The 27906-nt window shown below is 44.3% G+C and overlaps 1 protein-coding gene across 1 annotated transcript in view; it reads left to right on the forward strand.

Moving 5' to 3' along the window:
- Positions 1-27906, forward strand: part of Rab3b (RAB3B, member RAS oncogene family) — a 64255-nt gene that overhangs the window by 26841 nt on the left and 9508 nt on the right. Inside the window, exons 3-4 of the mRNA NM_023537.5 lie at positions 17996-18114; positions 23492-23616. Coding sequence (NP_076026.1) covers positions 17996-18114; positions 23492-23616 — 244 coding nt within the window. The remainder of the gene's footprint in view (positions 1-17995; positions 18115-23491; positions 23617-27906) is intronic.

Genomic DNA, 27906 nt, shown 5'->3' on the forward strand with positions numbered 1-27906 from the left:
CACCAGCAGAGGCTTAATTAGCCTTTGAATTTTCTTCTAGCCGAAGTATGTTCTGCAGCTTCTGCTCATCTCTCTGTGTACTTCTTAGCGCCTCCCTCCCGCCTCCCATCTCCTGCCTCCCGCCCCTGAGGAATCTGAGGCTTGCTGGCTCCAGAGGAAAGAGCAGCAGATTGAGGGCAAACTGTAAGTTGAATGAACATGACTCATGTTTATACAGAGCTCGTCAGCTGCCGGAGCACTGTCACAACACCCCTTTTACCCTCCCATCAGTGCCCAGAGAAGAATATTATTGACAGCACTATTTTGCAGTTAAGTCTAGCTCTCAGGGAGCCAAATAACTGGCTCAAGGTCACATGCTAGGAAGTGGCAGAGCCAGGGGAGGGGGATTGGGGAGGTGTGTGTGTGTGGGTGAACTTAAATGCACTTGATCCTCAAATCCCTAGCCTTCCTGCTGCCCCCTCATGGCACCTTCATGGTGCTTACAGTGTTTCATTTAAACCCTGTAAGTAGGGACTGGGGAGGTGGCCCAGTGTGTGAACTACTTTGCTGCACACCTTGGTAATTCATAGAGCAGATACAGCAGAGAATTAGGAAGGCTGTCAGGTCAGACCCCCTGGTTCGGGTCTTTCTTTACCTGCTGTGTGACCTCAGGCAAGGTATTTAACCTCAGCCTCATCTGTACAACGAGTATGAAAAAGGAACCTCTCAGGAAGTTATAGGAATTAGTACTTGCCTGCCCTACCCTTTTGTAACTCCCTGCCCTCAGCCGTGACTGCTGCCTGTGGTTATTGGAGAGAAATGGAATCCTAGAGGAAGAAGTGGGCAAGCTGAATTCTGAATGACAAGCAGGAGTTGGTTTAGGAGGGCTGGGGCTATAGCTGCTCCAGGCAAAGGAAACAGGAACTTTTCAGAATAGGCTGTTGAGGCTGGACTTGGTTGCCCGAACCTTTAATGCTAGTCAGTACTCAGCAGACAGATGCAGGAAGATCTTGTGAGTTCTGGTCTACAGAACAGCCTGGTCTACAGAGTGAGTTCCAGGTCAACTAGGGCTGTTACACAGATAAACTGTCTCAAAAAAAAGCAACAACAATAACAACAACAAAACAGGCTGTTGGGGACTTAAGGTGGCAAAAAAGTAGGAAAAAGAAATTGGAGAGGAGTGCCATGATCCTTGGGCCCCAAAGTTAGAAAGCCAGGTATAACTTAAGTAGCTTGGGACCAGGGAAGGCAGTATAACACGGGTCAAACCCTGAGTCCCTTGCATTTGTCAACTTGTAACGTTGGTGAGTACTCTTGAGTTCCCTTTAGACTGCTCAACTCAAAGTCTCTTTATGAGGGTTGTTGCAGCATTAATACCCGGAAATTACCTGCCATAGATCCTGATGCTATGGACTCAATGCATGTTGGCAATTATTATTTGATTGTAACAATCACTATGCCCTGACTAGGGATACATTATAATGTATATTACAATGTAATTCCTTGGAGCCAGAAGCAGCTCTAATATTTACCATTCAGTCTAATATGCCTATTTTAAAGATAGAGAATCCGAAGTCCAGGGAAGACAGTGTTGATTTCAATGCATATGAACAGTGGGATTAGGTCATACCCAGGCTCCTGGACCCAGCCTGCACTGTGGATTCCTAGCTCTTCTCAGGCTGCCTCTGACAGGTTGTTCTGCCCTCTTTAGATGGTTGTCTCCCTCCCCCTGTAGATAAGTTTCAAGGCTTTTGCTTCCTGGAGCTGAGTGTTGATCCTATTTTTAGACTTCTCTGGCACCTGTATGCAAATTATCCTCAAGGGATTTGTCTACTATGGTGACTCTGGCCAACTCCCCAAAGAAAGCAGCAATGAGACCAGAGGGAAGGCACAGCTAAGAGTAGGCTGGAAATCTTAGACTTGATTTTTCTTTCTAGTTAGGTCTCAAAGGTCCTGGGGAGCTCATTTGCATCTCTCATCTGCTGTGTATACACAACTCCTTGTGGAAATGAGTTCTGTAGGGTTCCTAGGTCAGACCTCAAGCTGTGGGGTTGGCTTTGGAATATCATTGCAGAGGCTGTCAGTCATGGCGCTGGGGTGGGGGTTGGGGGCCGGTGATCATTGCTTTCAAGAAGATGGGAGTAAGGTGAAAGATTTGAGGCAGAGGACGACAGGGACTGGTGGGATGACAAGGGATGGGGGAAGGGCTCAAATGCTTCCCCCACAAGACGGTGTCCCCCTGGTCCTTGATCTAAGCAGCAGCATTTCAGTTACAACCTCATTAGCTAGCACATGGTTACCAAATGTCCTCTAGGTGACAGCCCCGTGTTGGGCATCACCAAATGCCTCCTGTGTCCTGATCTTCTCGGGACAACTTCCTAGTGCCTTGGCCTGGTGTTTAGAGCTCAGAGCTCCAGTTTCAGCATCACCTGCCCCTCCTTCCCCATCTTTAAATCATATGCTTCAGAGAACATAAGACACTAGCAGTTGTAAGATATATCCCCATATCACAGTGCTTAAATGTGGGAAAATGAGCATCTAAAAATCCATGAAATTGTGTTTTATAACCCCATAAACATGGAACTGCTTGTAACAACCCCAGACGCTGTGCTATTTCAAGCCTACCTATTCTTATTTCCTTTTTTAGCTGTTTATGGTAGAAAAATTCAAGCATATACTCAGGTAGGGAGAATAAATAGTACATGTACCCACCCACCATCCAGCCATGACAATTAGTAGCTCACGGCTGTCCCTCCACATTTTTCTCCAGGTTCTTTCTCTCAGGATGCCCACAAATAACAGTAGCAACTGCCAGTACTTGCTAGGGATTTTTTTTTTTGTACTTGTAAAAGTAGTATATGCTCATTAAAAATATTTTGAGGGCTGGAGAGAGGGGTCAATGTATTTGTCATGCAAATGTGAAGACCCAAGTTCAAATCCTCAGAGCTCATGTGAAAACCAGACATGTCCTTTACACGCATGTAAAACAGTATGACTGTTTGTAATTCCCGTGCTCTTACTGGAAGATAGGGGCTAAAGACAGGAGAATCTCTGGAAACTCAAGGGCCAGCTAGCCTGGAGTACACCGTGGAAAAACAGCAAAGGGATCCTTTGCCAAGCAAGGTGGAAGCTAAGGACTCACATCCAAGATTGCCTCCTGACCTCCAAGTACGTACTGTGGCACGCCTATGCCCACAGTCACACACAGACGTGCACACACGTGCACACATGCATATATGTATTATGTACATACAAAATATTTTTAAATTATGGCTAACCATAAAAAATTATTGATACTTATTGCATATTTATTTATTTATTTATTTATTTATTTAATGAGGAAGAGATGCACCTGTGCCATGGCACACATGTGGAGGACAGAAGACAACCTGCAGACGTTGATTCTCTCCCTCTGCCATGTGGGTTCCTGGGACTGAAGTCAGGGTGTTAGACTTGGTGGCAAGCTCCCTTTCCTGCTAAGCCATCTCCTGGCCTTTTAGTAGTATTTTGATTTGACTTCTGTATCCTTCCTATGGATTTTTAACATAGTTGAGGTCATATGTACTTTTCTTTGATTTGATATTATAACATAAACATAGCTAATATTAATAGAAAGTCCTAATGAATATTCATTTAATAATTCATTATGTTTTATGGGAAGGATGTACCATAGTCATTCGTTAACTCACCATTCAACACTATTTGTCACTCTTCCCCCATGCACAACACTCTGAACAAGTCAAGGAATGGAACCCACCCTCTGGCCCTGGAATCTTAGTGTCTGCTCATCTTTGATCATTTTAACTACTTTCCAACTAGAAGCTGTTGTGAGTCCTGTTCCATCCTGATCGCGCATGCTTCATGCAAAACCTTTTCTACGTTTACTTCCTCCAGTCAGGCTCTCAGTAAGGACACGCCTATTTTACTTTTCCTTTGGGGACAGCTAATATTATCTTATTTTTAGTTTAGTGTATACGATAGAGTAAAACAGCCAAGCATCCTCATCTCAAACTGCACTTCTCTGATTGCTTATTGAACACGAGCCATCTCTTGATTAACCATTTCCTTTCTGCAGTCGTCTGTGTGACAGGGATTGCTATTTTTATCACCCGTAATTTCTCAGCACCAGACCTGACTTTCTTCATTTCCTTGTACTTGCTATGACCTCAGGAGATGTTAAGTGCAATCTTGTTCCCGGTTTAACTTTTCCCTCCTGGGCCCCCTTTACTCCCAGAGTCTTCCTGTCTTGAAGGGGAGTTGGGTGACTCATGCAGAGGATGCAGCAGGTGGCACATCAAGTGGATTCCTCAGAGAGACTTCTCAGAATGCCGGGAATGATGCTGGTGTCAATTTAGAGGCAAAGGAGTAGAGAGGAAATGCAAGCCTTGAAGCTAAATTTGTCCATGCAAAACTCTGGGAGTTGCATATTGGGTGATGGTTTATTCAACGCGCATCTCTAGAATCCGTGCTTTGTGCCCAGATATCTGTGAGGGCTCATCAGGACTTCTTTGATGAAGAAGCTACAAATGAAGCAGATGATTATGAGGAGTCAATCAACCATGTACCTGTCAGAAGGGCTCAGACTCAGTGGGGATACGCAGCTGACAGTCGGAAATTTCCATCTGTAACTGGAAAGTGAGGGACTGGGAAAGAATAAGGGGCCAGGATAGGACACAGAGCCGGCACAGGGGAGATAGAAGGGAAGGACCCTCAACTTATCTGTCTATCACAGAAACCAAGCAGAGGGGGTTTGGTAAGAATGAGGGTGGATTTTGAAACTAGCTCCTGAAGGGCTTCCCAGAATGGATAGATACCCTCGAACCTGAACTTCAAAGCCTACACAGGATCTTACTTGTTCACAGAGACCAGGGAAGTGCTTTGTAATGCTCAGTCCTGGATTCCAGCGAGCCCTTTCCTTCCCTCTGCCCTCAAGAATGTAGCCATTACTACCTGCATGTCCTTAGAATTCAACGCCCTTGCCTGTAATTCAGTAGTGACAAGGGACTGTGGTGCTCAAAAGAACACTGACTTTGGAGTCTATTCTCGATTGCAGTGATAAACACCATGACCAAATGCAACTTGAGGGGAAAGAACTTATTTGTCTTACAGGCTCAGTCCATCACTGAGGGAAACCAAGGCAGGAAGTGAAGCAGGGGAGGAACCTGGAGGCAGGAACTGAAGCAGAGATCATGGAAGAGTGCTGCTCACTGGCCTGCTCCCCGTGGCTTGTTTTGCTTGCTTTCCTATATAACCCAGAACCACCTGTCCAGGGGTAGAGCTGACCACAGTGAGCTGGGTGCTCACACATCAGTTATCAATTGAGAAAAGTCCCCCACAGGTTTACACACAGGCCAATCTGATGGAGGCAATTCTTCAACTGAGGTTTCCTCTTCCAAGGTAAATCCAGTTTGAGTCAAGTTGACAAAAACCAACCAGCACAGAGTCAGGACATTTGAATATGAGTACCAGACAAAACAGAAAGTACTTCCATGGGGCTGAAACACTGGGTCAAGATTGAAGAGCCTTGGCTGCTCTTCCAGAGGACCTGGCTTCGGTTAACTACCCACATGGTAGCTAACAACCATCTCTAAGTTCAGTCCCAAGGAATCTGATGGCATCCTCCTGTCTATGAGGGCACGGAAGGCACATGGTGCACAGATAGACCTTCCAACACTTAAACACATAAAATAAAAATAAAACCTCAAAAAATTACTTAGTAGCTATGAGGTCCTGAGAAAGTTATCAAATGTCTGTCTCAGTTTATCTGCATAATAAAGAGCCTGACGGTTGGATAGGTATGGCTCCCATAGCCTCATGTGTTTGAATGCTTCGCCTTTAGGGAGTGGCACTATTAAGAGTTGTGGCCTTGTTGAGGGGAAGTGTGGCACTGTGGAGGTGGGCTGAAACTATGCCCTGTGTGGAAGATAGTTTCCTCCTGGCTGTCATCAAATCAAGATGTAAAATCGATAGAGAAGGAGGGAGGGACAGAGGGACAGAGGAGAGAGAGAGAGAGAAGCTCTGGTGGGGGGCACAGGTACACAGCAGGGCAGGATACTGGGCGGGGGGGGGGCGGGGAGCCCCAGAGCTATGTTCTCCCTAGCTCTGTAAGGATCCAGTTTTTGCACTGCTTGGCCTGCCTCTTTCCTGCCTCTGTCAGCAACACTAAAGAGACCAGATGGAGGAGATGGCATGTATGATGTCACACACTCTCTCAAATGACTTCTAAATTAGTTCTCTTAATTCAGTACCTAGCCAGCCCCTGAAGCTCACTCACTAGCATTCTTATTAAATGCCTACTATGTGCCATGTGCTATAGTTAAGGACCTAGGGTTTAGCTATATTTGATTTGACCTCAAGGTGGCCATAGCCTGAGACAGAAGACAGATGAACAAACCAGCAACTCCAGTAAATATAATATGCAGTGATATGGCACCAAACTGAAGGTGGGCAGGGAACAAAGTCTCTGTCTGATTCTGTCTCTCTCTCTGTCTCTCTCTGTCTCTCCCTCTCTCTCTCTCTCTGTGTCTCCTCTGTCTCTGTCTGTCTGTCTGTCTGTCTGTCTGTCTGTCTCTCTCTCTCTCTCTGTGTGTGTGTGTGTGTGTGTGTGTGTGTGTGTGAAACTTGATGACAGATTCAGAGAAAACATTTTTTTCCAAGACAGAGTTTCCCTATGTACTCCTGGCTGTCCTAAAACTTGCTTTTTAAACCAGGCTGGCCCCAAATACACAGAAAGCCATCTGCCTCTGCCTCCTGAATGCTGGGGTTAAAGGTGTATGCCACCAACCCCCAGCATCAGAGAAAACTTTTGCAGAAAAGTTTTGAAGGAAAGGAGCTTGGAGCTGGAGATATAGCTTAGTAGGAGAGCACTTGGCTAGCATACATGTGGCCTTGGAATCAAACCCTGGTACCCCATCACAAAAAAAGAAAAGAGAGACAGAAAGAGGAGAGGAATGGATTAGGCAAAGATCAGCAAAAGTCCAGGGCTATGAAGTGTACACAGTAACCATGCAAAACTGGAGCTCACTGTTCTGTCAAGGAATGGGATGGCAGGAACTAGAAGGTGAAGTCTGAGCTAGATTGTAAAGGGCCTGTATCCTCTGAGAATCTGTGGGCTTTCAGAATCCAGGAAAGGTCTTACACACAGAGAAAGGCAATGAGAAGTGAAATTTAGAATTCCATCTGGCACTCATGAGTGCCACCCAGAATGTTGTGGGCATCTAATAAACCCCTCCTTCCAACAGCGTTTGTTAGAACACTTCAACCCTATGTGCAGGGGCTGGGCCAGACACTGGAGATACAACAGTAAGCAAAACCAGACATCCTGTTCTTATGGCACTTGCAGCTTGGCAGGGAAGACAGACACTAATCACATAATTATACAAATAAATATGAAATTACAGCAGGGATGAGTGCTACAAATGAGGTACGTGTGGTCCCAAGAAAGCATGTCCCTGGAGCATCTGATTGGCCGGGGTGGTCAGGACAGCTCCTCTACTGAGCTGAGCAAGCTCTGAAGGAAAAGTGTGACCCTCACAGTACTGGGAAGGCTCCAATTGCATGGCCTTCCCTGGCCTCTCTTGCTTCAGAATCCAAATTCAATACAGGCTGATCTTCCATAGCAAAACAATACTGTAGACTCAGTAAGCACTGCTTAGCTGTCTTGTTACCAAACAAACTCTCCAGCAAAGAGTTGAAATTGAAAAGGAGAAAATAAGCCCCTTTGACTCTTTAGATATTTGAAATAGATGTACTATTCCCTTAGGGTCAAACTACACTCAGTGGGCTTCAAGTTCCCATCATGGTTCCGGTCACTCTGTCCACTGTCAGAGGTGATTGGAAGGTCATTGATGTTGCCTTGTGAAGAGAGCACTGTTGTCTTAGAGACTCATGACCTGGTATTACTTAAGTCTCTGTTATAGTGTCAATTGTCAACTGGACAGAATCTAAAATCACCTAGGAGACAGGCCTCTGGCTGTGTCATTGATTTAGGGGCTTACCTTGACTGTGTTCATTGAAATGGGAAGACCCGCCCACTCTGAGCGGCAGCTTTCCCTGGCTGTGATCCTGGACTATATCAATGGAGTAAGAGAGCTGAGTAGAGAGAGTATGATGTGACCAGCTGCTTCAGCCTCCTGCTGCCTTGACTGCTCTGCTGTGGTGGAGCATCTCTTGAGCCGTGATCTAGAACAGTAGCCTGAACCCCTGAGCAGTGATCTAGAATGGGAGTCTGAACCTCTGAGTGATGATCTAGAATAAACTCTTTCATAAAACTACTTTTATCAGAGTGCTGTTATAAACAGCAGGAAAATGACCTAAAACAATCTATTTTCACAATTTCCTGTCTTCTGCTGATTTAGGCTTCAACCATCCCATAGAGTTGGGGCTCTCATCCTGAGGGTCAAACAATCCTTTCATGGGGACTGCCTAAGACCAAGTTATGCTTATACACAAATGCTTACATTACAACTCATAACAGTAGCAAAAAAGTAGCAATTGAAGATAATTTCATGGCTGGGGCACGGGGTCACAACAAGGGGAAGAACTGTATTAAAGGGTCGCAGCATTAGGAAGGCTGAGAACCACTACCCTAGGGGATGAAGATAGCGATCGTTTTCTCACAGGGATGTTGTAGCTGAGATCATAGAGGAACATCCTACTAACTTGAAGAGTTAAACAAACACAAGGATCTAAACATTTGGAGGCATGCCAGCCACATGAGTGGAGCATTACATTCGTTCTGTGTCTCCAGAGAACAGCTCTGCAACTCCGTTTCAGCTCAGCAAACAGAGGAGGTGATCTAGTGGTCAGAAATGTCCATCAGTGGAATGTCCTGAGAGGTGGTGCATACCAGCATCAGAAATACTCAGTGTGTTGGTACAGTTAATATGTTTGAGTGACAGTGTAGATTAAATAACTTTGAAGTTTCTTTTTAAACTTTAGAATCTAACAATCTGAGCATCATGCTGAGGGGAAACGCTGAGAGGGCACATGTGGCATAAGGGAGCTTGGACAGAAACATGGAGCACAGATGTGGCTTGTGACGGCGACGTAAGGAATCAGCAGGCCATGCAGACTGTGTTGGAGCAAATGCTGGACACATGATTTCACTCAAGTTTTGTAGGTGATTTCTAACCTTGAGCTCAGGAAGATCTGTTGGCCACTGGAGTCTCAATAAACCCAGAAAGGGGCCTCATGAGAGCACCTGACACGTGGAAGTGTTCCCTTGACATTGTCTGTGTGTCTGCCTTGCACGCTGACAGGGGTGCTGGGGGCCAGGGCAGCAGCTTGTTCACTCTGGTGTCTGCTCTCAGGCATAATGCGTAGCTCACAGAATGCTCACAGAATGTCCGTTGCCTCAAAGTGGCTTGATTGTTCTTGATGACACGGTCTCCTTCCTCCAGTAGCCAGTGAGTCATTCGTCTTTCTTTCCGCTCCTTCCTGTCTCGTTTTTGGTTCTATTTCTGACTCTCATCACTGGAAACGAAATCAGTGTTTGTCAGTGTGATTTTTAAAAATAAAAGATGGGGATTTAAGAGTGTTTCTCTGCGAGACTTTCCGTTTAGCACTGAACGGTGAGAGCAGGCTGCTGGCTACTTGTTCCCAACCTTGTGTGTCTTTATGGAAATCACAACGACGTGACCAGTATGAGTAGCGGCTGCCATGAGCTTTTCTGAGCACCCTGCATGTGTTCTGTGCTCTGCCAGCCTCTATATACATTGTCTCTAATCCTTCCAGTCACTGAAGTTTGTCCCATTACCATCACTTTCCAGATGAGGAAACTGACTTGTAGATTTAGTCATTATTTATTATGTTTTTATTTTGCATGTATGAATGTACAAAATACCCATGTATTTACATGCACCATGTGTGCGTCTTGTGCCTGAGGAGGTCAGAAGGAGGCATTGGATTTCGTAGAATTGGCATTATAGATGGCTGTGAACCACCCTGTGGGTGCTGGGAACTGAACCTAGGTCCTCTGGAAGAGAAACAAGTGCTCTCAAACAGCTCCATTTCTCTCTCTAGATTAAACAGATGAAGAAAGTAAAGGCTAGGTATTTATAGAAATGATTAAAAAGTTAAATAACAATGACAAATACTCATCTACTCAGTTGTCTATTATGGGCCAGACATTTTATTTAATTACCAAAGCCCTATTCCATATGTGAGGAACTAAGTCTCCAATAAATGAAATAATCAATCTATCCACAATCACACGGCTGATGGATGGCCGAGCTGGGAGTCAGACCAAGGGCTGTCATCCTCTCTTTCACACTGAGACTCTGGCTGGAGTCAGCCTTGATAATTTCGAATGAGAGGGAAGTGACATAGGCCATGAGACATGTCCATGAGGGCCAGACAGATCTGGGGGACTGGGGAAGTGCTGAATGAATGAATGAATGAATGAATGAATGAATGAACAGTGCTTAGTTTGTACCAGGAACTGTTCCTAGAACTTTTTTTTTCTTTTGAAAACAGATCTTGTGCAACCCAGGTTTGCCTTGGACTCGTTCTGCAGCCGAGGATGACCTTGAACTTCTGGTCCTCCTGCTTCTACGTCCCAAGTGCTGGGATTACACGGGTCTCACACACACACACACACACACACACACACACACACGCTGGATGTGCAGTGCTGAAGAGTAAACTCAGGGCTTCAGACAGTCTAGGCAAACATTCTAGCAACTAACCGACATCTATGGCCCTTTTGTGTGTAACTCTCTCAATCTTCATTTTTAAAAAAAAAAAATCCCATGAGTTAGGTATTGTTATCATTCCTGTTTTACAGAGGAAGAAGCTAAGGCCATGTTTGCCCAAGGAGAGGACTACAAAAGAATATGATGCCAGGAGACAGCAATCCCTGGAAGATGTTTCAGTGACTATCTCATGCTCACATACTAAACTGGAGGCCAGAGCTCTAATTCTAAACTCTTAGTGCTAAGGGATGATGGCTCAGTTGACAGTGTTTGCCTGGCATGCAGAAAGCCCTGGGTTATACCAGGAACTGCATAAAACAGAACATAGTGGCTCATACCCGAACCCCAGCTCTCAGAAGGTAGAGGCAGGAGGATCAAAAGTTCAAAGTCACTTTCAGGTATACTGCAAAAGTGAAATCACTTTGGGCTACATGAGATGCCACTGTCCCAAAACAAATAAGCATCAAAATCCCATGCTTGCCGGGTGGTGGTGGCGCACGCCTTTAATCCCAGCACTCAGGAGGCAGAGGCAGGCAGATTTTTGAGTTCGAGGCCAGCCTGGTCTACAGAGTGAGTTCCAGGACAGCCAGGGCTACACAGAGAAACCCTGTCTCAAAACAAAACAAAACAAAAACAATCAACAAACCCATGCTTTAAAAAAAATAATTATTTATTTTTATTTTATGTCTATGGGTGTTTTGCATGTATGCTTGTGAACTACATGTGTGCCTCAGAGGCCAATGGGGGAGGAGTTGGATGCCCTGGCACCAGATTCATGGGCAATCTTAAACTGGGAACTGAACCGGGATCCTCTGCAATAGCAGCAAGTGCTCTTCCCTGCTGAGCCATGTCTCCAGCCCTGCCCCCATGCTTTTTGTTTAAAGAGCAGAAGTTGGGAACTCTCCCATGTCTGTAGCCCCGTGTTAGGCTCTGGGAATACAGAAATGGAGCAGACTCCATGTCTAAGCTCATCTATGACTACATAATAGGATTTCCAATTAGTTGAACATCAACTGGATCATAAGAGTTAGGGCATAGGACTGGGCCAAGACATGAAACTAAACACTTTTACAGATATAATTTAGGGGCAGTGCAGGAGCCCAGAGCTTGTTGGATCCCTGGATCGGGAAGAATGGCTTTATTCTAATCCTATAGACTGAACTCAGCGACTGAACTTGAGACCACTGGGAGCCTTGTAGCATTGACTCAAAACAGGAAACAGAAGCAAAAGCGAGGGAGAAGCTGATCAAATATTGAAACAGTGTTCATTAGGTATGCATACACAGAGGTGGGTAGAGAGGAAAAGAGGGGAGGGAAGGGGAGGGAAAAAGGGAGCAGAGGGCAAGAGGAAGGGAGACAGACAGACCAACAGACAGAGGCTCACAGAGAGAAACAGGGCCTTTATGTAGACATGGCACACAGCAATTAGTACCCAGGTTTCCAGGGTTAGGTTTATACACACTCACTCATTTGTCCATGCTGCCACTCAGACACTCGTGAGCTTGAGGAGTGTGTGCTTGTCAGACTGGGATGAGCAGGAAGATGCTCAAAGGCTGCTCAGCGAACAGGAAAGTGACTCGGTAGAGAAGATACACATGCTAATGTCAGCCTTTGTTTCATTAACCCAGGTTGTAAGTCTTGGCCAGAGAAGAGTGGCTAAGAGCATGGAGAGACTGAGTCCTGGCAGGACAGCTGTTATCCTTCCTCTTCTTCTTCCTCTCCCTCCTCCTCCTCTTCCTCTTGTTCCACTCCCTTCTTCCTTTAAGACAGGATCTTGTGATGTAATCAAGACTGGCCTTGAACTCATTATGTGTGTAATACAAGCTGGACTTGGACTCCTAATCCTCCTGCCTCAGCCTCCATGTGTTGAGACTACAGGCATGCTTGCATCCTTCATTTTTCATATCTTTGCATCTGATTTGTCACTATACCTTGCAATTTCATTTTTTACTTTTTAGATTTTTTAATTTTACTTTATTTTTTATTTGTATGGGCATTTTGCCTGCATGTATGTCTGTGTGTACCGAATGTGTGTTGAGGCCAGAAGATGGCATCTAATTACATGGAACTGGAATTATAGATGGTTGGGATCTGTCATGTTGGGGTGCTGGGAATTGAACTTGGGTCCTCTAAGAGTAGCCAGTGCTCTTAACTGCTGATCCAATTCTCTAGCCCTTAGTCTTTTTTTTTTTTTCCTTTTTTTTTTTTTTTGAGACAGGGTGTCTCTTGGCCTCAAACTCAGAAATCCACCAGTCACTTCATTTTAAAATAGCTTTATCAGAACTTATCTGAGCCACTACAAAAATCTTCTAGCTAGTCCTTGTGCCACACCATTGATCTAATTATGTCTCCTGCCTCAAAACACTGTTCCACAAGATAAAGCCTCAACCCCATGATACAACATACAGAGCTCTTTCGAGCTTTATTACCTACTGATTTTCCATTCCCACCATTCTTTAAATCCCTGAGTACTCAGGGGCAAAAACTCTTCCACAGCTGAGAAGATGACTCTGTGGGTTAAAGCTCTTGTTATGCAGGCCTGACCACCCCAGTTCCATCTCCAGAACCTGCAGTTGGAAGGAGACAACCAACTCAAACAAAATTGTCCTCTGAACCCATGCAAGTGCCCCTCCCCATCACATACAGTAGGTAGGAAGATAGATGGTAGACAGACAGACAGACAGATAGAATAAAGATTAAAAACCCTCTGTTGCTCACGACTCCTTCACTTCCCACTTCCCAGCTGGGAAAGCCTCCTTAGAGAAGGCCCCAGTGCTCTCCCCACGCTCCTCTTTAGGTGCAGCACCTGGGCTTACTGCATACACCACCTATGGGAATCTCATTCTGTTTACTATACAGTTCTTGTTCTTCTGAGTATCTGGTAGGATTATCTTTCTTTCCCCTTTGAAAGTTGTGTCCGGATAGCTGATCTGCTTCACCTAGTGAAACGGGGAAAACAGAAACGCAAAGAACCCTCTCTCCACCCGCCCCCCCCCCACCCCCCGCAATGGGCTATGATTCTGCTCTATCTTCCTATCTGCTCTGTCGGTCTTTATTCCAGACAAAGGAAGACACAAAGCAGAGCACCAGCCATGATGGGTACATGCTGACGGTGGGAAAACCCAGCAACACTGTGTTCGAGCTGCTAAGGTTTAGGGATCCCTTGTTACTGAAGAGCCCAGCCTACCCAGATAAAATCATCTCTGCTTTCTGACAGCCCCTGTAACTTCCCCAACGCTGTTTCTCCCTCAGCTGAACTCAGGTTACCTTTCCTCTGTGCCGCTTCTGTGGATCTGGTCTCCTATTGTTAATTACTAGTTCAGTGATAAGTCTTAGCCTCTCTAGGAAGCTCTATGGAAGCTTCCTGGAAGCAGGGATGGTGTTTACTCCCCCTTTTTTTTTTTTTTTTTACATTGCACACAGTATGGTTTGTGGCTATGTGAATATATATTATATTGGTGTAAGGTCACATAGACTTGACTTGGATCCCAGTTCTAACGCTTATTAGACAATCTCTCCAAACCATCGTTTTCTCACCTGTCAATCTAGAAGACCAACATGTATTCCACAAGGCCTTAAGTGTCTAGTTACTTGGTGTGGTAGTGTCACCTTAGAACTCAGACCACCCTTATTGTTCATGTTCATCATTGTCATAGACGGTACTTGTAAGTGCTTGTAGATAAAGCAGTCTTTCATTGACAGAGGTGTTGTGGCATGTGCCCTGGACTTAGAAGTCCTGGACTCAAGGCTATTCTTTGTCACCACTGTTATCACTTTGGGAAAGTCACTTACCTTTGCTGTATTTTGTAACTACGGCTTTTCCTCTTGACCACTTTGTTTCCAGAAACAATGACTCTGAAACTTCACACACACACACACATATATGTATATGTATACACACACACACACACACATATATATATGCTCTGTCTTTACACACATCAGACACAGAAGAGGGAATCATATCCCATTACAGATAGTTATCATATCCCATTACAGATAGTTATCATATCTCATTACAGAGGCACCATGTGAGTGCTGGGATTTGAACTCAGGACCTCTGGAAGAGCAATCAATGCCTTTTAACTGCTGATCCATCTCTCCAGTCCCTCAGAGACTTCTCATATATGAGTAAATGCCTAGGCCAAAAGATAGAGCTCTATTCCCAAACTAGTTCATATCTCAATAATTCCATTACTCTATTCTAAGTTCTACTATGCGGCTTGTTACCTGGTCCTTGGCTTCATGTGACCATCTTCCTCTGTGTCTGGGGCTAAATCTTCTTCCAGAGCCTGACTCTTTCTCAGGTGTTCCACCTTCTATTTCCTGCTTAAGCTAATAGGCCAACAGCATTTTATTGACAGGTGATACTTCCAGATATTGCACAAGAGATTCTCTCTTTACATTGTATTTAAAATTGTATTGTTATTTGTTGTTATATTACATTATTATTATATTACATTCCTTGTGAGCTGTGTACACATATGCACACCACAGGGGGAGTGTACAGGCCAAGGACAATGTCTTGGTTCTTTTCTTCTGACATGTGGGTTCTTGGGATCTAACTCTGGTTGTCAGACTTGGCAATAGGCACCTTTACCTGCTAAGTCATCTCACCTGACCTGGAAATTATTACTGAAAATAAGAAGAAAGAAATTGTTTTGGTTATAAAGAAAAGTGAAACTATGAAATTTGTAGTAAATGAATAAAACTGGAAAATATTATATTAAGAAAGGTAATTCAAGGCCAGAAAAAAATAATGCATGTATTCTCTTATATATGGATCCTACCTGCTAATTGTTATGTATGTAAATTTAAGTGGGGATGTATAATAAGGCCTAGAAACTACACATAGGCGTGTGAGAAGGGGAAAAAGAGGTTCCTGGGGTGAGGGTAGAACATGTGTGAAACAATGGTAGAAGTGGGAGCTCTGGGCAGATCTCGGTGGTAAGTGCAGAGAGAGTGACAAAGAGATGCAGAAGAGGAGAGGATCAACCTAAACTAAGAATGGGTGAGAATGCCAGAAGGAAAACTGATAACAGAGAAGCTAATAAATAATTTAATCAAGGGGCTAGAGGGGTGGCTCAGCAGTTAAGGGCACTGGATGCTCTTCCAGAGGACCTGGGTCTGATTCTCAGCACTTACATGGCAAAGCTAACAACTGTAACTCCAGTCCCAGAGGATGCAGCACTTTCTTCTAGCCTCAGGCACCCTTTTCTGGCATACACAGGCACCAGGCATACACAGGGTGCATAGATATACATGCAGGCAAAACACCCACATCCATAAACATTTAAAACAAAATTAAAAGTCTATAAAAATTAAATTAAAAAATTTAAAGAGTTTAAACATAAGTATGCTACATAATGAATAAAGCTGTTCCCAGAAACTACAAGTTTATTAAATGAAAATCCTGTAGCAGGGCCAGAGAATCCTTTCCCTGTGAGTAGTTAGTCAGGAAGACCTTTATTTCTCCAAAACAAGCCGGGAGGTGGTGGCGCACGCCTTTAATCCCAGCACTCGGGAGGCAGAGGCAGGTGGATTTCTGAGTTCGAGGCCAGCCTGGTCTACAGAGTGAGTTCCAGGACAGCCAGGGCTATGCAGAGAAACCCTGTCTCGAAAAACCAAAAAAAAAAAAAAAAAAAAAAGTTCAAACAATACAGGCATTTGCCATTGGTCACTCATCAGAATTAGACCCTTTTGCTCACTTTATGCCTCGCTCACAAGACTTAAAGATCAAGTTGGAACCAAGAGGGAAGTTTCTTTCCTGACAGCTGGCTCTCATGTCAGAGTGCCAGGCTTCTGGGTGAGAATTACCATCAAGTGCGGATCTGTGCTCAGCACCACCCACCAGCTTTCCTAAAGAAGTTTCCCCTGGTGCAATGGTAGCAAGCCAGTCACCAGGGGCAACCTCTTTGGTCAGATCAGAGCCTCATTTCGCAGGAGGGAGTCCATATTTGATTCTGCAAGCCTGGTTAAAAGCCTGTAGCCAGTGATGTCCTAGGCCCTAGTGCTATTTTGCAAATGGACAAGATGTGCCTACCATATTGCTGCCCAAGTATTTATGTTCATACCCATAGATTACTGCCACCATTAGCTTTGGCCAGAGAAGCTTTATTTTGCAATGAGTAGTGGGAACTGCAAAGACTTGTAACTGGCAAACGGGCTGAGATTCAGGAACTGTTGGACGGGACCTGTGTATCGAGGAAGGGGCAGACTGAGGCAGAATGCTGTCTTTAGAATATGACACTGTTTTTAATTAATTAACTCTAATTTAATAATGAATTCATTAATGTGTGAGCACGAGTATGCTCTCTTCTCTCTCACTCACGCTTGGCACATGTGTGGAGGTCAGGGATCAACTTGCATGCGTCCTTTCTTCCTACCATGTGGGTCCAGATAACTGAGCTCAGGTCATCAGCATCAGTGATGGGTGGCCCTAGCTACTGAGCCATGTCATCAGCCCTGCTGCTGCACTTCTGATCTCACATGAGCTGAGATTAACTGAGGAAGATTTGTGAACGATTGGGTCTGTCAACATCTTCTCAAACGAGGAAGAAGAGCCCTTAAGCTTTCCCTGACCAGGACCTATGGAGAGATCATTCTCTCTCTCTCTCTCTCTCTCTCTCTCTCTCTCTCTCTCTCTCTCTCTCTCTGTGTGTGTGCGTGCGTGTGTGTGTGTGTGTGTATAGGGGGAAAGGTCATGAGGCCCTACTCCTCCCTGAGCATCCATAAGAACTTAATGGTTCCTGGGGAAGGGAGAGCCATTTGCTTTACAGATATAGCCACAGCCATTGATATAAAGAGCCCATACTTCTATAAACAATTACTCTTCCAGGACTCTATAAACAACCCTGATGGAACTCATTGCTCAACATAAATAAACAGACAGACAGACAAACAAATAAATGTGGAAGAGAAAGGGAAGCAGGAAGACCAGGAGAAGAGGACAGGAAAGGGTAATGGGATGCATACAACAATAAATACATGTATATATGGAAATGCCGTGCTGAAACCGATTATTATGTGTAGCCACCATATGTTAATTAAAGCGAGAATATGGGTTATTTTAATATAATGATGACCCACTTACATTTCTTCTGTAAGTTATTCATGCCTCTTGTCCATTTTTCCATTGGGATGATAATTATTTTCTTAGTAATTTCAGTGAGGTAATATCATGTTCTCCTTAGACTCCACAATGCAATCAACATAACTAGCGCTCCTTAAATATGCCTTGGATTGCCAGTTAATTGCCTTGGGGACTTTTGAGGATGCCAACAGACTTACTAGGAGTCTGATTCTTTCCTTTTCTCACTCAGGACACAGCTGGGCAAGAGCGGTACCGGACCATCACCACAGCCTACTACCGTGGGGCCATGGGCTTCATTCTCATGTATGACATCACCAACGAGGAGTCCTTCAATGCTGTCCAGGACTGGTAATACCAAATTCATTCTCTTGCCAAACTGTTCACAAAAACCTAGCATGTACTAAGCCTGCACTATGTGTTAAAGAAACCCAAGTAAATCTGCCGTGGCTCCTGGTTTTAAGATGTTCTTGGGTGAGCCTGGCATTGGTAGTGCACGCCTTTAATCCCAGCACTTAGGAGGCAGAGGCAGGCAAATTTCTGAGTTTGAGGCCAGCCTGATCTACAGAGTGAGTTCCAGGACAGCCAGCGCTACACAGAGAAACCCTGTCTTGAAAAAAAAAAACAAAAAACAAAAGAAAAGAAAACAAAAGATGTTCTTGGGTGACAGGAGAAATCAAACCAGGAGGCAGATCACAAAAAATGCCTAGCTTTGCTCTTTGTTGTTTCAGACCAGAAGTCAGTGGGGGTGGCGAGGGTTTATTTCCTCTTACAACTCCCAGGTCTCAATATATCACTGAGGAAAGCTGGCGCAGAAACCTGAGGCAGGCAGGCACCTGGAGGTAGGAATTGAAGTGGAGACTACAGGGGAATGCTGCTTCCTGGCTTGTCCCCTACAGCTGAGCAAGATAGCTTCCTTACACAACCCAGGACTACCTGCGGGTAGCACTACCCACAGTGGGCTGAGCCCTCCCACATCAACCATTAATCAAGAAATCCCCCACCCCCCAGAGTTGCTTCCCAGCCATTCTGATGGAGGCAGTTTCTCGACTGAGGCTCCCTCTTCCCAGATGGCTCTAGTTTGTGTTAAGTTGATGAAAACTAGCCAGCAGCAGTACTGTGCTATGAAGAGAGGCACACGGGCCATGGGAAACCAGAAGGGGGGCTCTCACTGGTCCAGCTGCAGGAGTCAGAGAAGTAAGGCATCGTGGAGCTGAGGACATGTATGGTAAGTCTGAGAAATAAACAGGAGTTAACCTGAGGGGTGATGGCTAAGGATTCCAGAAAGAAAGAAAGAAAGAAAGAAAGAAAGAAAGAAAGAAAGAAAGAAAGAAAGAAAGAAAGGAAGGAAGGAAGGAAGGAAGGAAGGAAGGAAGGAAGGAAGGAAGGAAGGGAGGGAGAAAGAAAGAAAGAAAGAAAGAAAGAAAGAAAGAAAGAAAGAAAGAAAGAAGGAAAGAAGGAAAGAAGGAAAGAAGGAAAGAAAGAAAAATATGCATGCAAAGGAGAGAAGGCAGGTGAGAGGAGAAGAGAATGTAGGCCATGGGACGTTTTGTGGGTTTGTGGATTAGAACGCTGGAATTTTACCCTATAGGTGATGAGTTTAGAGTTGGAAATGAACTAGTTCCCAAGTTTTGTTTCAGGAGGATTCCTTTGGAGAATCCTTTGGTCTCATACCATGGAGAAGGAGACCACATATATCATCTCTCTATGCCTGAGCTGGGCTTGAGTATATCCATCCATGTTCAAAAAGCGTTCTGTTTGCAACGGAAATCATCACAGCCCTCCAGGGAGACAACCTCAGAGCCGCTGAGTCTTCCTTCTTGGGGTATCTATCACTCACAGGGAAAAGCAAGACAGGAGACGGAGGCACCGAGGCCCAGTGTCCCCAGTTAAGGTGGGGTGCCTGTGCCATTACTGTACGTTAGCAACAGAGGAGCTGAGTGAGCCTGGTAGCCAGCAACAGCGCTGACCAGCACCGACCTTGCCTTCTTCTTGCCCACAACTACTCTATTAGTCTGTTCCCTGTTACTATAACAAAATACTGGGGTGGGGAGAGGCTTTATAATGCAAAGATATTTGCTTAGCTCACAGTTTTGCTGGTGAAACAACATGGCACTGAGTCTGGCAAGGACCTCCTGGCCATATCACCATCATCCTGAAAGTACGAGCGAGAAGAAAGATCAAGAGGAATACAGGAAGCTATGGTGGCAGGGAGGGGGGTTAGGCTTATTCTTTTATAATTCTCACAAGAACTAATTAGGGTTGCTCAAGAATTACACCCAGTCCTTCAAAAGGTGGCACCCTCCAGGACCTGATTACTCCCCACTGGGTCCTACCTTGTTTGACAGTGTTAGTGGGCTTTGAGACAGGCTCTCACTGTGCATTGCTGCATTGACGACTTCCCTCTACATTCCTCCCTGTTCTCTCCTCCCACTGTTTCCTCTCTCTCTTTAGTCTTTCCAGTTAAGTTATAATTTCCCTTCTGCCGGTCTTCGGTCTTCGTCCACCTTCTCTGTGTCTCGCCACACCTCCTGTGGAGTGACCATCTCTATGATCACACTGCTCCTTCCTGGTCGGCCATGACCCCTCTCCTTGTCACCATCCGTCTCTGCTCATTCTGCCTTGGGAACATGGTGAATTTAACACCTGGTGATGGGTTTCTAAGAATAACCTGAGCTCGTTGCTAATCTGGGAGGTGAGAGAGGCTGGGGTGAGAGGAGTGGGGGAAGGAAAAGGGGGAGCAAAAGACAGAGCAGGGACTGGCTTCAGGTATTGCCTTGAGTCTGAAGACTGGGTGTCCGTTTCTCCCCAGGTACCTTTGAGTTTGCCCTCTAAGCAACTTGGTCTCAGCCACCCAAGCCCCAGTACCCAGAGTGGAGCCTGGCTCTTTGTGGGCCCCGCAGCAATTGCTGGCTGAACAATTCTGTCTCTTAAGGGGACAAAGGGCTTTCAAGGAAGTCAGTGGTGGGGTTGGCTTGAGTAACAGAATCGGAACTAGGTCCGTGTTGTCACCGGGGTCCAGCTGGACTAAGTGTCAATGTCAGGTTGGACTAGAGTCAGTCTATGCCTCAGGATTAGCCATTCCTAGACCAGTGGTTCACCAGACATTCACTGCCACCCTCTGCTATATGTTCCCCACTGGAGGCTGGCATCCCAAAGATGAAGAGGCCTGTCCCTGTCGCCAAGGAAAGAATTTAGCCCAGTAGAAGAGATACCATGGTGAAGTTGCAGGGGACCAAAAGGGGATCAGCTTGCCTAGTGGGAGAGTAAGAGAATCAAGCCCATTTCCCATTCCCTTCCCCCCAAATGTCTATTGTGCAGAGTCCCTAGTTTATTCTTCTAAACACTTTCTAATTATAGAAGTAATACCTGTCTACTTAAAAAAAAAAAAGGCAAAAAAAATATTTGAAAAGTATTTTTTAAGGTCTCAGGATGGAGCCGGGTAGTGGTAGCTCCCACCTCAAACCCCAACATTTGAGAGATGAATGCAGCATCTCCATGAGTTGGGGGCCAGACTTGTCTACACAGTGGGATCCTGTCTCAACCAACAAACATCTCATCATTGAGTGAAGAGCCCGTACCCGAACCCTAGCACTGGGAAAGCTGAAACAGGAAGATCTCTGAGTTTGAGGCCAACATGTCCTCCATACTGAGTGAGCTCCAGGCTAGCCTGGGTACAGCGAGACTCTATCTCAAAGTCAAAAGTCTCAAAAAAAAAAAAAATCAAATCTTATAGCACCTCCTAAAGACAGACAGACAGACAGACAGACAGAGCACTGAGGAGCAGGTGGGAGGGAGGGGCTATAAGGTCAGGTCTGATGACCCTCCTTCCACTCCTCCAAGGGCAAAGCTTCTTACACAGGGAGTTGCAATCCTACATGGGCTCACATGACTGAGCACAGGGATCTCGAGAAAACGGCAGATAGCAAAGGCCTCGGAACACACAGTACCTGAAATTTAATTCAAAGCCAAACATAGCATGAATCCAAGATGTTTCCAACAGTGCATCACAGCGTTTCATTCAGTACAGCACACACGCTGTGCTCTGGGCATGTGGAGGCAGCAAAAGCCTTGAAACTCAGAGGCAGGGGGATCTCCACAAGTCTGAGGCTAGTCTGGTCTACACAGTAAGTTCCAGGCTAGATGGGCCTACATAGTGAAACACTTCCGCATCTTTTTTTATTGCTCTTTTAAAAAATTATGTATTTGTATGTTGTTGTTGTTGTTTTTTTTTTTTTTTTTTGGTTTTTCGAGACAGGGTTTCTCTGTGTAGCCCTGGCTATCCTGAAGCTCACTCTGTAGACCAGGCTGGCCTCGAATTCAGAAATCCGCCTGCCTCTGCCTTACGAGTGCTGTGATTAAAGGCATGCGCCACCACGCCCAAATTATGTATTTGTAGTTGATGTGTTCAGTATTTTAGCTGCGTGTATGTTTATGTACCACATGCCTGCAATGCCTGTGGAGGCCAGAAGAGGGCGTCAGATTCCTTGGAACTGGAGTTATGAACGCCCTGTAAGCCCTGAGAACCAAACCTGGGTCTTCTCTTAAGAACAAGCAGTGCTCTTTCTAATTCGTTGAAGAATTGAGTTGGAATTTTGATAGGGATTGCATTGAATCTGTAGATTGCTTTTGGCAAGATAGCCATTTTTACTATATTGAACCAGCCAATCCATGAGCATGGGAGATCTTTCCATCTTCTGAGATCTTCTTTAACTTCTTTCTTCAGAGACTTGAAGTTCTTTTCATACAGCTCTTTCACTTCCTTAGTTAGAGTCATGCCAAGGTAATTTATATTATTTGTGACTATTGAGAAGGGTGTTGTTTCCCTAATTTCTTTCTCAGCCTGTTTATTCTTTGTGTAGAGAAAGGCCATTGACTTGTTTGAGTTAATTTTATATCCAGCCACTTCACCGAAGCTGTTTATCAGGTTTAGGAGTTCTCTGGTGGAATCTTTAGGGTCACTTATATATACTATCATATCATCTGCAAAAGTGATATTTTGACTTCTTCCTTTCCAATTTGTATCCCCTTGATCTCCTTTTGTTGTCGAATTGCTCTGGCTAATACTTCAAGTACTATGTTGAAAAGGTAGGGAGAAAGTGGGCAGCCTTGTCTAGTCCCTGATTTTAGTGGGATTGCTTCCAGCTTCTCACCATTTACTTTGATTTTTGGCTACTGGTTTGCTGTAGATTGCTTTTATCATATTTAGGTATGGGCCTTGAATTCCTGATCTTTCCAAGACTTTTATCATGAATGGGTGTTGGATTTTGTCAAATGCTTTCTCCGCATCTAACGAGATGATCATGTGGTTTTTGTCTTTGAGTTTGTTTATATACTGGATTACGTTGATGGATTTCCGTATATTAAACCATCCCTGCATCCCTGGGATGAAACCTACTTGGTCAGGATGGATGATTGTTTTGATGTGTTCTTGGATTCGGTTAGCGAGAATTTTATTGAGTATTTTTGCATCGATATTCATAAGGGAAATTGGTCTGAAGTTCTCTATCTTTGTTGGGTCTTTCTGTGGTTTAGGTATCAGAGTAATTGTGGCTTCATAGAATGAATTGGGTAGAGTACCTTCTGCTTTAGATAATCAGAAGGGCTCTGATTCTAGGATGGTGGTAGCCATGTCATGCCTGCTGGATAGCATCCCAAAACATCCTTTACCACCTGAGTTGGAAAGGTGGAGGAAGATGGTGGTCATTATGTTCCTGTCTCTTCTTAGGGCTACTCAGATTAAGACCTACTCCTGGGACAACGCACAGGTCATTCTCGTGGGAAATAAGTGTGACATGGAAGAGGAAAGAGTGGTCCCAACTGAGAAGGGCCGGCTCCTGGCAGAACAGCTTGGTATGTATATGGCACATATGTATGCATGTACATGCATGTGTGTATACTTGTGTCTGTGTGTGTTCATGTCTGTGCATGTGTGCATGTATGTGTGCATGCATGAAGTGGAATAAATAGGGAACAAGAGTGAGCTTTTTTTTGTTTTATGTTTTGTTTTGTTTTGTTTTGTTTTGTTTGTTTTGTTTTGTCTTTTCAAGGCAGGGTTTCTCTGTGTAGCTCTGGCTGACCTGGAACTCACTCTATAGACCAGGCTGGCCTCGAACTCAGAAATCTGCCTGCCTCTGCCTCCCAAGTGCTGGGATTAAAGGAGTGTACCACCAATGCCAGGCTTTTCCCTAAGAGTGAGGTTTTATTTGTGACATTAAGGTAAATTGTGATTATAAATAATGTTCCCATGTGGCTATGTTATTGATTTATATTTAATTCATATACATATGGACATTGTACTCATTATTCTAGGGAATTCATCATTTATATTTTTCTTATGGTGAATATATAAATAAAATTTAAATGTGTGAACACTGTTTTTAAACTAGATACATCTACAAAGGACTTGAGATAGCTTATTAAAAATAACTGTAGTGTGGGAATAAAAAATAAATAAATAAATGAGAAAGTTTTAGCAAGGGTAGAAGGAAGGTAAGAGAAAACCAGAGTCAGATAGATTTGTATGTCACAAGTTCCTGGGCACCAGAATCAGCAAGAGGTAGGCCAAATATTGTCTCTGGGCTTCCTAGCAACCACTACAAAGAGGAAAACATAACCTGTTATGTGGTTCAACATGTCCTTACCATAAAAGACAAGCCTATTACTCCAGGGAAGCTATGCTCTTCACTGGCAACTATAGAGCAGACTGCGCAGACTGTGGCCGAAAAATAGCACACATTCTTCCGGAAACTGCTGAGCATAATAGGCCTTTCCGTGCCATTTTTATAGCACACATTCTTCCGGAAACTGCTGAGCATAATAGGCCTTTCCGTGCCATTTTTCTCATGTAAATGTATGCCTCTCACAAAAACACAATTCACGACAAAAGTCAGCAAAGGAAAAGGCAAAACTGTGCAGCTGGTTTGCAGCTCAGAGCTGCTAGGACTCTTTCCGAGGTGGCATTTTGACCCCTGTGTTCCACTGAGGCCCAGATGACCATGCGTGTCCCAGTGCCCTGTAGCAGAACCCTTACCTGTCTTTAGTGGAAAGGTCAGTTTTTATTCTCTCTCTCTCTCTCTCTCTGTCCACACACACACACACACACACACACACACACGTTTGATGTAATATTGCCATGGAGAATAGTTCTTTCTATGTTTGCAGAAAGTCTGCAATCTTCCTGTAGAGACTAGATGAGTCTTTGGGTGGTTTTCCTATACATTTCTCACTCTAAGTGACTTTGTTGTTGAGTAATAGAGTTTAAAGTTAGGATCTGACAATCTTAGGGCACAGATGTTGGGATTTATAGCTGGGCAAACTCTAGGATATGCAATGTGAATTGTGTGTTGTATTTGTATTGTACATGCATGTGTGCATATGTGCATCTGTGTGTGCTATGTACATATGTGTGTGTGCATGTGTGCATGCCTAAGATAGTCTGGACTAGAAATGGGAAACCCTAAGTACTCCATAGGAGCATTGGCTCATCTTGGGTCTTGTTGTTCCTATATCAACGAGAAGTGTCTCCACTTTGTTCGCAGAACACTAAGCATGTGTTGAAGCCCACACTTGAGTAACTTCTGGTCATCCCAAGCTGCAGCCCTTAGGAGACTGGTAGACTACAGAACACAGATAGGAGAGGGTAAGGAGGTGATGAAGATGGCCTTAGTGAATTAGACAGAGCAAGGTAGACTGCATTGGAGATAGCCTTAGTGAATTAAACAGAGCAAGGTAACCCATCTCTATGCTATTCAACCCTCTGAGTTTGCCCCTGTTGTGTCCCTGAGCATGTCTGTCTCTTTTCTTGGTCCTTGAGAACAGGAAATGTGTATGGTTTGTTTCATCCCAAAGATCTAGCATAGGGTAAATACTCACGTATTCCATTTATTCATTGAAAAATATGTATTGAGAGCCAGTGAGACAGTACAACAGGTAAAGGCTCCTGCCATCAACCCTGACAACTGGAGTTGAAGCCTCTAACACACACACACCATAAATATTTTTAAAGAGTAATATATATTAAGCATATACTCTGAGCCATGTTCTGCCCAGGCACTAAGGATATAATTAATGAGTGCATATGTAATTTCTGCTGTCAGGGAACTAACAAGGACAGAGATAGCAAACAACTAATTATACAAATAAATAAAAATCATATATGTGGGTGAATTGTACAATATATAAATTGTGCCCCAACAGAGCTATTATTTGTGAATAATTTTGATTAATAATCTTATTATAACAACTAATCAAACTAGTTTTATTTTAAAAATAGAAATTTTAGAAAAGTTTTTTGAAACTAAAATATAATTACATCTCCCCCTTTCCTTTCCTTCTCCTAGCTCTTCTCATGTACCCTCTTGCTCTCTTTAAAATGCACGTATATATGTAAATATATTCCTAAATATATAAGTACAACATGCTTAGTCCATAAAATGTTACTTGTAGATATATGTTTTTAGGGATGCCCACTTGATATTAGATAACCGGTTAGTGTGCTTGTCTCTAGGGAAAACTATTTCCCCTTCCCTTAGCTACCTGTAGTTCTTAGTCTAGGGTTGAGGCCCTTTGAGCTTATTAAATCAAATGAAAAATTTCTAAGAAACTCAAAACAAGCAAAGCCTGTGAATTTCCTGGAATCCTAAACTCAGTCTCTCTACAGCTATTCCCAAATGGAAATTTCAAAATGGCTCAGAATGGGGCAGGTATCATTTGTTAGTTGTCCAAATAGTTTACTGTGGAGGAGGACACATCTAAGGAGAGGAGTCTTGGTCCTTATCAAGCAGGTCACTGCTTTACTGTCCCTGAGGAGTGAACCATTCCTTGGGGCTCACTGTACAGTGGCTGACATTCCTGATGAAAAACCTGGGCAGAATATACAGAAAAGCTGGGCCCTCTGCTCTAGCCATATTCTCTCTCAGAGAACTCATCTAGTTTATGGGTTAAATGCTAAGCTTTGGAACATACCCAAGGGAGAGAAGTGTCTTTTTTGTAGAAGTTGGGGAGCTATTAATCTGGGGTTTCTCTGATCTGATTGCCCACACAGCATCTGGCTATAAGAGAAGGCTCAGGGAATATGTCACCCTGAGGGTGCAGTGGCATCCTGGGTCTGGGCCATAGCTCAACTTCCCAGATGTGTAACTCAATGGTCTGCTAGCCAGTAATAGCACTGCTCTCTGTCTTATGGGACTTCTTTTTTCCTGTCTTAGCCCACTCAGTCAAGACTACTGATATGGCCATCAACTACTATTTGAAGCTGTGTGTGGCCTCTGTACTCTCCAAGTTCCTGGGATGAGGTTTTAGAAACACCAAAGAAAGCAGATCTTTGGGAGTACAGAAAATATTCCCTCTACCCAGGAAGTATAACATTATAGGGTGTTTGTCTCCATGTGCCCCTCAGAAAAGGGCTTCTCGGTCCCTTTCTTGTTTCTGATTTAGGATGTTTGTTAGAGGCAGATACAAGAGAAATATGCCTACAAAAGAAGGAGAATTTTGTGTGGGAGTTTGCTTGTTTGTTTTTGTTTTAAGACTGGGTCTCCTAAATTCCAAGAAGGTCTTGAGCTTGCTCTAGAGCCAGGGGTCCTACCTCCACTTTCCACGTGCCACACTTCCTGGTTTTATTCAGTGCTGGGACTGAACCAGGAGCTCATGCATTCTAGACAAGCCCATTACCAACCTGAGCTCCATCCCCTGGCCAAAGACAATAAAACCTTCTTAAGCCATATCAGTAATGTTGGCAGGTTCAGTACTCAAGTTTAACCTTTGGACTCAAGCTCTTTATTTAACTTTTTCAGTAACTTTTTATTAGTAGTTATACCATGATTAAGGATCCAGTTGTACACCCATGTACTATCCTTTACTATCTGGGGAGAAGGACAGAGGAAATGGGCAGAGCCAGGTTAGATCTTCCCAGGGAGTGTGCCTTCTGCTCTGTGGTCCTCCCAAGCTGAGACCTATGACACTGGGCAGAGGAACTTGTACGCACGCCAGTACCACTCACACACGGAGACATCACCCCCTTTGCAGTCATTGCCTTCTCACAAAGGTAGAAGTTCAGATAGTTCTGCCTGCAGTTCCTGGTTTGGTTCTAGTTTGGGAAGCAGGGGTCAAAGTGGGCCATCTTGTAGTTCTTGATGTCTTCAA

This window comes from Mus musculus, chromosome 4 (assembly GCF_000001635.26).
Source record: "Mus musculus strain C57BL/6J chromosome 4, GRCm38.p6 C57BL/6J".
NCBI lineage: Eukaryota > Metazoa > Chordata > Mammalia > Rodentia > Muridae > Mus > Mus musculus.